This window comes from Sarcophilus harrisii, chromosome 3, assembly GCF_902635505.1.
Source record: "Sarcophilus harrisii chromosome 3, mSarHar1.11, whole genome shotgun sequence".
In the NCBI taxonomy this organism is placed as follows: domain Eukaryota; kingdom Metazoa; phylum Chordata; class Mammalia; order Dasyuromorphia; family Dasyuridae; genus Sarcophilus; species Sarcophilus harrisii.
This window is the reverse complement of record NC_045428.1, coordinates 149144827-149158336: the sequence shown is the minus strand read 5'-3', so window position 1 is coordinate 149158336 and position 13510 is coordinate 149144827. Positions and strand designations below refer to the sequence as shown.

General features: G+C 37.3%; 1 protein-coding gene across 2 annotated transcripts in view; it reads right to left on the bottom strand.

The window, feature by feature from the left end:
* Nucleotides 1–13510, bottom strand: part of PCCA (propionyl-CoA carboxylase subunit alpha) — a 447428-nt gene that overhangs the window by 1205 nt on the left and 432713 nt on the right. For both annotated transcript variants that reach the window (XM_031958625.1, XM_031958626.1), the window contains one exon: nt 2511–2588. In XM_031958625.1, the coding sequence (XP_031814485.1) occupies nt 2511–2588 (78 nt within the window). The remainder of the gene's footprint in view (nt 1–2510; nt 2589–13510) is intronic.

Sequence of the window (13510 nt, the reverse complement as noted above, 5' to 3'; positions counted from 1 at the left end):
CTTCTGGAAGTTCTGAAACTTTTAGGGTAGATAGGTAGGTATACAAGGAAGGGTTCGTTTGATTTAACACAGGCTCCAGTAATGACAAAGAAGGAAGAAATGGGTCAGAACTAGTTGGCTATTTGGGCAACTGATAAAAATATAAAGTGTTAGGGATGCCTAGTGTCCTGTGCTCTCCTAGGCACTGAACTCAAATGGGGAACAGACCAAGAAGCATTGTTTCTCCTAAAATGAGTTATTTTGAATGAATGGTATGGGGATATTCAATATGAATATTTGAAATTATCTTGAACCTATGCTATTTAGAAAGAAGTAGCTACTGTTTTGGGGACTTTGATGTCTCCAATGTTTATGCCTTTTCAACGATGCTGAAGTTTACTATGGTAGAAAAGGCACTTCTATTATAAACTCTTTTATTAGGATACTTGGAATTGCCTGGGGGGGAAAAGACCCTGTGAACAAGTAATAAAAATCCAATCTGGGCAACCTTCACTTTGACTTGACCTGCTTCTTTGTGCTCAGTTCTCCGACCATCAGAGTTCTGTCTGTCACACTGTTTGAGGAGGCTTGGAGAAAAAGAAAGCTTATGGTATAAATCAAGTAGAGCCATTCAAAAGTGAAGCAAACTCCACTGTGCAAGCAAATGTGAATAGGTCAGTGTGAGTCCTTCACCACCACTGGGAAAACAATAAGTGATGGGTCAGAGCATCATCTCTGGTTATGTGAGATAAGAGATACTTGAAACAAAATCACAAATTTAGGCTCAACTCTTAAAAAAAAAAATCCAATTATGCTTAGTTTTAGGGCATCTACCAACTACAGATGACATCACAGATCATACTTATTGAGGCCACTGGCTACACACATCTTTCCATGGACAAGAGAATGGTTATATAAGGTAACATATACAAATCGTTAAGATTATTAAAAACTGACAAATTTTTCTTACCTGCTTTTTAGGAGCTGAAGACTTAAAAAAGACCACACAAGTCTTTTCTATAAGCTGCTTTACATCTTATTCCCACTAGCTTTAAAAATGGTTTCTGCTGAGGGAGTCCAATGTAACTTCCGCTCTCTTGGCCCTTACCCAAACCTACTGGTACAGAAGTCTTCAAGCAAACCTTTTCTTCTACTCTGCCAGAAGCTGGGTGTTGCCAGGTTGTAGTGTCCCCGACCAGATTTCTGGTATTCAATTTAGTTTATATCCACAGACAGTTGACTTTTCTCATTTTTTTTTTTTCAAAGTGACTGACTGACTTTGTTGCTCTTGGGGACTCTTTTTACCAAAGCCAGTAGGATATTGTAAGAAAACCACAACTGTCTTAATGATAACTGCTTTGGCCCCTCACTCAGTTTTAGGAGCTTGAAGAACCCTTCGAGGTTATCTCACTCAAACATATTATTTTATAAGAAAGACTGAACTATAAGATGTTGAATGACTTCTCCAAGGGCACACGTGGCTGGGGCCAGAACTATCATACTATTTAGATCTAGGTTTTGAATATTTTTTAATGTACACTTGGAAATATACCCAAATGTACTTGGAAAATATTATTTGGTTACAAATTATACCATCTGCAGCTTAAGAGTAACTCAGTCAAATGTTTTCTCTAGGTGTGAATGAAACTTAAAACTCTGTTATCTTTTGTTAGGGTAGTGATCCCCTCCCTGGCAAACTGTGTCCCTCTATAATTAATTTAGTCTTTGAGAATTGCTATGGCCAACAATTTCACCTTCTTGTGGCCATTCTTTAGCTAGTTTCCCCTACACTTGGTTTTAGACAACTCACATATACAGCTTATCACCAGGACAAAGTCAAATGTTTTTACATCTTAGTAGGATCTGTTAGTATTTGTGACCTACAAAGAGACTCTGAGAACACAGAATCTGTCCGCCATAGTAATGCCAATACCTTTGCTAAATTGCTAAGTACTGATGTGTATTCAGGGACTTCAGCACTTTCACTACTTGATTCAAAATTGAATTGTTCTCTTTATGAAGAAATTATTGTGAGGAACGATTCACATTAATTTTTGCAATCTGTAAAACCATTCCCTGCTGTGTCACCTAAGTGTCAGACAATTGTCTCCAAGACAGATGTAAACATTAAAAATTAAAGATCCCTCAATCTGAAAGACATTAAAATTAAGAACCACTGTTCCTTTTGCTACCTGAATATTCAGATCTTCTTTTGGGAGGGAAAAGGATAGAACTGATTTAAATTTTAGTCCAATTTAACTGTCATGCCTCATGGTATGCTTAAAAAAAAAAAAAAAAATACTAGATTTCAGTGAGAAAATCTTGTCTAATGCTGAACCAGGCAGTAGCTGTACTACTTACATAAGTTGGTCTCCTTCAGTTTTTCCATAAATAGAGGAAATGAACTAGAAAGATTGACTTTATTTACACGGCCCCGTTCTAGTTCTATGATTCTAATTTGCAAACTCATTTTTCGTTGGCACCCTTGAGACCACAAGTTTTCATAAGATCAATGGCTGGGGGAATCTTACCTTGCCAGTTTTCCCTGCACTCATACTGTTCTGCATTTTCATAGCTTCAATCACACAAATCTCCTGACCTTCAGACACCTAAGGAAAAAAAAATTACATATATATGTATGTTAGTTTTAATGTTTAACACGATTTCAATTCTGTAGAATCTTTTTCTTAGAATGTGGCCCAGTGGATGGAGTGCCAGATCTGGAGTCAGGAAGACCTGAGTTCAAATTCTACTTCAGACCTTAGCCTTATCCAAATCATTTAACCTCTGTTTAACTAACTCAATATCCTCAATTATACAATGGATAACAATAGCACCAGGGTTGTTTTAAGGAACAAATGTGACAATAATTGTAAAGTGCTTAATACAGTGTCTGCCACATAGCAAGTGCTATGTAAATGTTATTAGTAGTTACACTTCACAGTAAAGTTATCAACAAGTGTTTTGGGAAGAGGCAGGGATTTTCACCCATGGCACAGCAGGTGCCTTCAGTAGGGAACAAACAAGAAATAAGAAAAAACTCATTTGTTTTACAAATTGAAAGTTGATTCAGACACATCCTCACAGTGGTGAATCTGGTGGTAGCATCTCCACTACGACCTAAAGATTTGTTTTATACCATTTGAAAGTCTTCACTTGAAAACCACAAATCTGGGGGCCTTAGGCAAAGACTGGGGCTTTTGCTACAAGCCTTTGACTGGCACACCCGCTCTACCCAGCAGCTCACTACACCTGTTCAGAGGGAAGCATGGGGTCCTGTGCACTGGAGGAAGGCTCCTCCTTCATCCTGCCCAAGGCTCTCAGAGCCCGATGTTAAAGGGTAATTTCTGCATTTGTTTGCATTCTGACATGAAGTATGCTCAGGCCGGGCCATGTATGACCCACTGGTGTTGAAGAGCTGCCATCTAGGAATCAGCTGTCACTAAAAGCCCCTTGCCCCTTACTGACAAACACTGACTGGTTGGGTTGGATTTTTCCCTCCTTACTTTGTAAAAGGAAAGGCCTTATCTTTATAACTGAAGATCCTAGCTCTTCAAAAAACGAAAGTGGAAAAGGCGGTGTGGGGAAAGGGGTCCGGTTGTGCGTACCAGGTTGTTTATTCACCCCTCTTTGGCGTGGTTTGGTTTTGTCCAATGCTTGAAGAAGTGCCTGGAGAATATTCTTTCCTGAAATCCCCAGATGATCTACAGGGACTCAAAGTCCCCATCCCCACCCCCACCTCACCCCCCCACCCGTGGTACAAGCTGTCTTACTGGCAGCCATAAGTGCCTGGGAACCCTATGTATTCCTTTCCTCTGTTGTTCAGGTGGTGAGTTGTTTTTTTCTGGCACAAAAATATAGGAAGAGCTGAGATGCCAAAGCTTCAGTGCTGGCACTGAGGAGAGACACTGTGCTGGAGAGCTGGTCTTTGAAACATTCTGTGAGCTGCCCTTTTTGATTCATTTTCACCTGGCATCTGAATTCCATGGTGAGTGTCTCACCAGCTTCTGAGGATTTTCTTCCTCATCCAGAGGGACAGGAATAGAGGCAGCTCAGAGGAAATACAGTGATGCCAGTTACAGGCGACAAAATGGTGGGTTCTTTGACGAATTACTGTGTAAGTCGAGACAGGGAATAGAACTGAAGTTAAATACAATACAACCCCAGAAAGGTTAGAACCGTACCCTACATATAGATTCCAAAAAACACTGGAAAAGAAAACTACAGAAATCAGAAGTCTGAATAGTAGTAAAAGGAAAAATAGGAAACAATAAGGATAATTATGTCCCAAATGAGTCACTCAACTTCAACTATGGACTCACATGAAGAGAGAGATGGATTTAGTCTGCCAAATGCTTCACATATATATAAGATCCTAGCTTCAGAGCTGGAAAGCGCCTCAGAGGCCATCTAGTCTAAACTCTTATTTTACAGATGAGGAAATATACCCAGGGAGATGAAGAGACCAAAGGTGACAAAAGTATTGTCAGAGAACTCAGGTTCTTTAACTTCAGAGTCTATGCTCTCCCAGGGCATCATACCTGAACCTTTCAGCTAATGTAGTATCAGCTCTACCTGTGTGTATGAAGCAATAATTCTCTTCGCTCTGCCAAATCACTCACTCTCTCTGCTGGCTCTATATCCTTCTTTCTTACATTAGTCCCTTCTCCTGCAGCTTCTTCTAGCCACCTTATACCAGATCTAATTTCCTTTCTTGAACTGCTCTTTATCCTCTTCTCCAGTAGCTTTGTCCTTCCCATCACTATGAATTTGTCAGATACCAGAGAGTCCTGCTTCTTCATGTGGATTTTATATTAAATCACTTGCTAAAACTGGGAACAAGAAGGGCAAAATCAACTCCCTATCAGGGCCCCATAAAATTTCACCTGGCTTAAAAAGAAGAGATAAAATATATTCCTATACTGATGCCTAAATGACAAATCCAAAATAACTCCCAAACATTAAAACTGCCACTCTTTATTCTACTATATGTGTTTGCACGTGCAGATGGCAATAATAATAGACAGTTGCACAAGATGTCATGGCAGTAGGGGACACAGAGTCAAGGACTTGAGGTTGAGTCAACACTATTTTAATTGATGTGTTTTCAATGGGGCAAATTTCAAGAAACATGAAATTTAGAAAGCTACAGAATGCTTGGTGGTGCATTAATTTTTAAAATAGCACTGAGTTACCCAATAACAATCAGTGGGAGTAAGACATTACTCAAGTAAAAACATTTTCTCTTGGTGTTGGGACCCTGGGCTTAAAATTATTTCAGAGAATAACTCTCGGTATGACAAATGATGATTTTTTTCTTTTTTTGCCTAACCATTAGGTTATTTTCCTTTCTGCTATAAGACATTCTAAGAATTAACATGTTATTGCTCTTTAATTCACTAGGCTTCTTTCTGATTTTTGACTTTATAACTGTCTTCATCTTTTACCCTTTGTAGATTATTTAGCCTTTAGTCATCAAGACTAACAAGACTTTTTAGTCTGTTTTCAATCATGTCACTCAAAACAACACTAAAAATTGTCCCTACTGCTCATGGAAACAATAAGACAATTTAAAAATCATTAAATTGTGTATGTTTCTACATAGAGCACAATGACAGTTATGATCTGATTTGATCCAATTTCAAAGTACTTCACCCATCAAAAATCTGCTTTAGGTAACCAAATGAATACTGCATTAACTTAATGCAACTGAACACAATCTAAATATACAAATCTACTAAAGCTAACCTAAAAATGACTGCAACGATAATTGGGTTTTCCTTGAATTGGCTCTGTAATGCTTTACTGGGATGTTCTGTGTCATCAGTTACCACAGTTCTGAGACAAAACTGAAACAACTTAAGCTTGCTGTCTGAACTTTAAAGCTCAAAAACTTGGTGGCTATGCTGGTTTTGTGCAGTTAATATCGGTACCCCAAGTGAAAAACAAAAAGCAACCAATCCCCCTCCCCCAGATCTGTACCACATCAAACCACATGCCCCCAGCAACCTCCTGGTTTTACATGACTGATGGAAAACTCCGGGTATGCGGCCTGAGAAACTTGCCCAGGAATAACCCTTGAGATTTTTCCTTAGCCAGGGCAGAGCACTAATTGTGCTCTCAAAGTTGGCTCTTTAAAATTCAGAGGTATAATAAGAGAGCTTCCGTCAATCTGCGGGTACTGTGCTAGGCCTAAAGGATTTTTGTGGGTAGGTGCACTTCTCTAACACTTTTGTGAAGCATCTGCTAAAGACTTACTGATTGTGACAGGACATCCTCAGTGTTAGGCTTACAGAATAGTCACAAGCCCCAGAAGTCTTTTTGATGAACCCAGTCAGTCTGATGTATTTCTCCACTCCCTGTCTAATTGGTGTAAAGTTTGTAGACTTGAATCCTGTATCTTTCATCCAGCTTATTGCATCCTCTCCTTTGACACAGGGTCAAGGTTCACATTCGCATCCGATTATCAAAGTGGCACTCATTTAGCAGCAGTCTGCCTTGTACCAAAATGAGTTAGCTTGAAGGAAAACTCGGCCCATTTACTCAGCAGATTTTAGCATTTTAAGGAGGCCCAAATGTCACACAGTATTGCTCCATTCTGAAGAGTTTCAGACATCTCCAGCTGATGATTAATTGTGAGTGATGGGAAATAAAATCCAGTAAAGCCAGCTGCTTGCCATGGTCGGCAAAATTACTATAATGGATATAGGCTGCCAATTTTCCAGTTTTACTGGCAAGTCTTCCAAGTGTAATTAAGGGAAGTTATAAATGATATGGAAATCTATCAAGTCCCATTTATTTTCAGAGGACTCTTTCCCCAGAGACTTTTATCTTCAAGCTTATAGTTTGCTTTGTTGTGCTAATGATTTAAACTACTTCTTATTCCTGATTAAAGCCCCCAATATCCTTCATATGATGTTATAGTCACTTCTTTTGCAAAGATTTAAAGAAACAAATACACTCAGGCTGTTTGTGAACTTAGCTTATTCCTACATTCCTGCTGAAAATTCACAAAGGATGGCCAGTCTGGTGACAACGTGTGTCCTTCCTGACTACAAGTATCTTATGAACTCAAAGATAATGTCGGTATGAAGAGAAAGGAGAAGGAAAAAAAAAAAAAAAAGATCTCGAGCAAGTAGAAAAGGAAGCTCCCCCAAAATGAGGACTTTAAAGTCTGCTTTCAAGAGCAGATATTCATTCATCAGAAGGTGGTGTAGCTCACTAATGTTATTTGATTTGGAATAAAAGCATGAAAATGATGGCAAAGGCCTAAAATTGGAGATGTAAAGGATGACTGCACAGTATTCCATTTCTCAATTTCATCCTTCAGAGCCACAAAATGGGGGTGATACAGTTACTGGATGAGATTTACAGTAACAGCTGTGGTCTTCCCACACAAGGGAGGCCCTTCTAATGGGCTAAGGTCTGTTTTGAACAGACGGGGAGTAACAAAACAAGGTTTCCTATTAAGAGTGTGCAATAATATTTCTGATAAAGAAAAGGATTACGAGATTCATATTTCCTTTAAGAAAGACACAACCCGTTTTTGTTGTCTAAAACTAGTGTCGTTTTAGAAGATGTTCTGTCAAATATGGGAGAGGGGACACAAATGACACTGAAATGTATAGTTTTTAAAGACTGAGCCTCTAGCAACTGTAAAGAATGCATAGGAAACTGTGCCAGTGGCATATGGCTTTCCACTGTGCTAAACATTCATACAAAAGACAGGTTCATCAGTCATTGGAGTATCTGGATAAAAAATTAGCTCCTGATGGATGGTATTTTGAGCTTACCTGCTGCTAGTACATTACCAGAGAAACACAGGTTTTGAAACCCACATGACATTAGAAACTGCAGACCATGAAATACAACACGTGCAGGCGCACATAATGTACGCCAGATTATACAAAATAATAAATAAGCTATTTAAACCCTCTGCCTAAAATTGGGCCCGCTGCAAGGAACCCTGGGTCACTTCTACGCAGGCCAATTAATGCACAGCATCTGCTGTATAGAAGCAGGGCATGAAGCACTTCCGAATGATTTCAGCAATTAAAAGAAAACTGTTTCCTGCCTGTTCAGACAGCAACTGTTTCAATGCAAGAGTGAGCACCAAATCACTGTGTGCAGCTGAAAAATTAAGCCCCCTTTTTGGGGAAGAGGGGTGAGTGGGATGGAGTTTTTTTTTTTTTTTTTTTAATGGAAAAGGGAGCCTTCTTTTGTTGTCCTACATTCTGTGTTTTTCTGCCAAATTAGACAGAAGGCTCTGAGGGCTTACAGGGCCCTCCTACAGTATCACCTTCTGGTGCACTGTGGCTCCCTAAAAAGATGGATCAATATCAACCCTGCTGATTCTTCTACAAAAGTGAAAATCCTTCAATTACATTTTTTAAGACTGTTCTATTTAGAACACAGGTGCTTGAATGCAATGCATTTTAAGGCCCTCAGATCTGAAGAAAGGCACAGTTAACAGCCACAAGGAAAAAGGCATCTCAGATTTAGTTAAAAAGAACTGCTAGGATTTGATTTTAATAACTTCTTTCTGAGTCTGGAAGGTAGACTGGTAAATATCCCTTTATATTTCCCAAAGAAGAAATGTGTATTCACATCCCAACATATTTAGGCATTTGGGGAAAGAGAGAGACCACAGGGACTTTTGGCTATATTTAAGTAACGATGAAACCATCACCAAATTACAAAGGAAGAGAGAATGCAGGCTTAGAAAGAAGGTGCAGATTTAGTACTGTCTTGGGGTTACCAAGTCCTTAAGTGGGCTTCATCCATGGATTGACTCATTCAGAGAGCATCCAAAAGATCTGACACTTGCTCCCATTATTTCTGTATAACCTCTATAACACACACAAACACAATTTCTCACACAGAGTAGGCATTGGGTTAACATGCATGAAACTGAATGGCCTCTAAACCCAGGTACTTGTCTGGTCTCCACTATTTTCAATGCACTTGATTTGCTGGCAGGTTACAGTGGAGTGGGGGGTGAGGGAAGGAGTTATAAATCTAATGTTCAAGTACATTTTTTTCTCAAACTTTCTTAAAATTATAAAAATAATTTATTCTTCACTGCCTTCTTTCCCAACCATGCCTTTTGGAGACAATGTCTATAAATGCAAAGAGAAATAATTTAAAACACAAGCTACTTGAAATGAATTTTCTGGTGTCACTCTGATTTTAGAAATCATTTTGGTTGCTATGTGTTTACATATGTGTCCTTTGTAGATGTAACTTTCAGTGGATTGATACTTTTTTGAGCGTAAAGACAACAAAGGCTATTTTGTCTTAGTAAGACTTAAAATGGCCATCTTCAAAATGGTCTGAGTTTGAAACAAGGGTTACTTGCCTTAAATAGATCTTACCTTTAAAGGCAAAAAAATAACAAAATCATTTTCTTACAAAACAGATTTCTTCCCAGTAAACAAAACTTGAATGCTGATGGATTGCTCTGAGATTCAACAGAATATATACATTTTAAAAAGTCCAAAGATTAAAAGTATTGCTGCAAGCAGAAAACAGAAATGCATACTTGTTTATGCCCTCATATGTATTTTGAGGTGTAGTTGAGATTAGGGAACATGTAAGGGGCATGAACAACTTTCATTGTAAAATAATTAAATAGTGCAATCACTTTTTGAATGGGAACCAGCATCAGAGATCAAAAAACCTTTCAAATCATCAAGCTAGTTCCTAGGCTAAGTCAAAACTACCCACCCCATTCCCCAAGCAAGGTTAGAGACAATATCTAATGGTTATGTTACATAAGTCCACTTGTCAGCAGTGTCAAATCTAACCTTACGATTCTCCAAATATCTAATAATCAAAGAGCTTTTGAATCTGGCTCAGTACTATCTCTTTCAAAAGCTGAAAAATCAAATGCCTCTTATTCATCACTCTTTAAAATTAAGCTATGAACAAATAATTTGGAGAGAAAAAGAAATACAAGGTCTATATTCTGAAATGGAGCTCCTATGTTTCCCAAATACAGGTTTCAAGTATCTTAGAAGGCTTACACTATCTTGGAAGGAGCAGAGGTCAATAGGAAGCAGTCAAATGGGGGCAATAACTCGCCCCCAGGGCAGTTTTGTTACTTGTGTGATCCACAAAACAGCAAACCACCTAAGAAAATTATCAGCTAGAATCTTCAGTAACTAAGAGTGCCTGCCTTTAAATGCCAGTTCCCTTACAGTGGCGTTCTTCACCATCTCAGCCCGACAGCCACACTTTCTGGTAGGTGCTGCCAAAGTAGAATATGCAGCGGGCGATAGGAAAACAAAATCTGTAACCAAAGTAGATGCCATGAGAAGCAACAGGTACCTTTTGCCAGCCTGTTATTTTACCTGAGTTTATAAAGTAATAAAGAACTTTGCTTCTATTTTCCTTAGAGAAAAAAAAGTTATCCCCTGATTGTAAATTGAAGACAGCCCTTTGCAGGCCTTCTTTTTAAAGATGAGATGAATATTTTCAATGCAAATCTGAGATGATTACTGAATCTAAACACTACCAGGAAGGACTTGAATTAAATACAATGCTAAAATTCCCCCTTGGGGTTTTCTGGTTTTTTTTTTTCCTGACACCAGGAGAAGCAAAGGGCTGACAAAACAAAAGGGTTCACGCTCACTTTCTTTTACATTTCAAAGTCAAAACAAAAATTGTACAATAAGTTCATCAGTCCCAGTCACGTGGCAATGTGGAGAAGGAAAAACATTCATCCAGAGTTTTAACGGAAGAAAAAAAAAATTAAGTTAAAAGACATGATAGAAAAGTTACACCTATCAGAAAATGCTAGTTATAAGAAATAATGGTAGCTTTAATCAGTATATCAAGGTTTTTAGGTTCAGCATGCTGTTAAATGTGTAGAAACTTATACTGAAATCAGTCACTGAAAAAGGTTTCTTTATATATGGCAAATATTACTTTCTTACTCCAGTCTGTATGATAATGGACTATTAAATATTCAATTTCCTTCTGAATTAAGTTTGGAATTATTTTCTTTGAAAATACTCATCCACCCCCAATCTACTAACTAGCATCGGATTCACTAATACCTATTTCCAGATGGTAAATAATTATACACAAAAGACAAAGTTGGTTTGTCAGCTACATGAAAAAAAAAAAGTGAAGGTCATTAAAAAAGGAAATAACCATCACATTAAATATAAAATGGAAAGAAATCTATTTTGGAGAACTTTAAGGAAGCCACACAAAGTGAAGCCTAAAACAAAATGTTCCTAATTATATTAAATTTCTCCTTTATGCTTAAGAAAAGGGAACCTGCATTTCAAACAACTTAATTCCCAGAATTTTAAATATATGCTGCAGATTTCCAATTGTACTTGGTCACCTTGAAATAACTAGAGATTCAAAACAAAATTCAGTATTTTACTTTTGTTTTGATGTTCTAAGTTTCTACTTTTACTGTTTCAGGATTTTAAAAGTCAAGTGAAACTTTCTATTTGGATTTCTCTGAGACACTACTCCTGTTCCCCCATTCCACCCGCCCCCCCCCCAACCAACTTTTATGAAAAGCCCAAGTTTCCTTGCAAGTAGATGATGGCCAAAAACTGGAAAAAAAACTATGGTGGGGAGCACTAGTTTTCTAGAGAAGCAATAAAGTAAGACTAAGGCCTTTAGGCAAATAGAGGATTTCTTGCCTTTTAATGGTTCTTCAGAAAAGATTTAAGATTCCAAATTGATGAGAACTAATGGATTAAAAACCTTCCCTAACTTCTGTAGCAGTCTAAGTTTCACAAATAGCAACAACTTATACCAGTTTATCCAAACATAGTGGTACAAAGTGTGAAAAGCATTAGGGGAGGGACCACAGTTAGCTTTGGAAATAGGAGAACCAAAGCAAACATATGCTTTACCTGGATGGTTTAAGAATTCTAGCTCAAAGCATATGAGAAGTGTTCACATGGCTCAGAAGGAAATCCTTGAAGCAACTCTAAGGAATAATTCTCACCTGATAATTTCTGTAAAATAATATGTTTGACAGTTATTGGGCTATACCAGTCTTGAAAACCTACATTTATATGGGTTTCGCCTTTAAAAAATAGAGATAACTAGTTAACAACTTGAACAGTCAAAGAACGTTATCTTGCTCCTCCCCTTTTTTATATAATAAATAATTCACAAATAAATATAAAATATGTCATTGATTTCCATTTTGAATCAATGTAGAAATTAGAATCTGAGGAAACGGTAGAGTGAAAAAAAAAGTCTGCATTGTTGGATGTATTCTAGTGATTTGCTACCATTTCAGCAGCTATAGTTAAGGAAGCTGTTCTGATGGACAGCCATGACTTGAAATGTGAATCATTTTATCCCACCATTTATTTAACCCAGATAGCTAATGCTACCTCATTTCTGCAGGTTTTGACACAGGTTCTGGAAAAGGAAGGATTTAAGTTAAATCCTTTTTAAAGAACCTATCTCTTTTGTAATTAGTACTGACAAGTTCAAGTTGCAGGAACAAATATTATGTTGTTCACATGTCTTGCAGTTCCATGCCTCCAGCAAAAAAACTGAACAAGAATAAATTTTTTAAAATCCCCTCGTATTCCACTTTACCAGAAGTTTGTGGGTTTCCTCTGATTATGTTTTGGGGGATTTCTGAATTCTATAGCCAAAGATCTAGCTTCTCATGATTCTATACCTTCAGGACCAAGAATAATGAGTAAGCTGTATAAAAAAATCAATAGCCTCTACTTATCTTTTTTATTGCATGTTCCAAATCCAAATCACAAAATCTGAATACCTGATTTTTGCCAGTGAGTATAAAACAAAACTGAGAGTTAATTCAACATTACTTGGTCATTTTACATCTTTTTTTTTTTCCTTTATAAAAATGTTAGGAGTTATACATTCTGTCTTCTAAGGTGAATTATTTTATGAGTCATTTTTCTACCTCCTATGCTAATTTCAGTTCTGACAGTTTGTTTCTGTCCTAACCTTCACTGCTTACAAATGCTTTTTTGATACACCATTTCTAAAAAATGTAGACTAGTCACTGCTAGTATTGGCATTTGTCATTTCATTTATATTAATAAAATTCAGTTCATCTCTTAAAGAAATTATGTCAACTTCTGGCTTAATTAAAATATAAAAGAGTTCAATAAAGAATATCCAGAAAGGGTGTTATTATATTTTTTCCATCTTACCCTTAAACCAATCAGAAAACTTTTATAAGATATGTGATTACAGTCAAAGATTATTTTCTTTTTTTAACTGATTGATAGAGTTTTGTAAGAGGTATTGGAACGTTGCTACTAACCTGATCTGTTGATTCAATACACTCCTACTAAAAGCTGGAGCTCAATCTTATTCTTAGAGATTAAGCTCTTAACAATTAAGTAAGAAACTATTCTTTGTGCTTCAATATTACGAAATTGAACTTCAAGATGAACTCAACATGGAATTTATCCTTAAATTCTGTATGTAAAGATGTATTTTGTGTGTGTGTGTGTGTGTGTGTGTGTGTGTGTGGTTTTGCTTTTCTTTTTCCCAATTAGCTCCT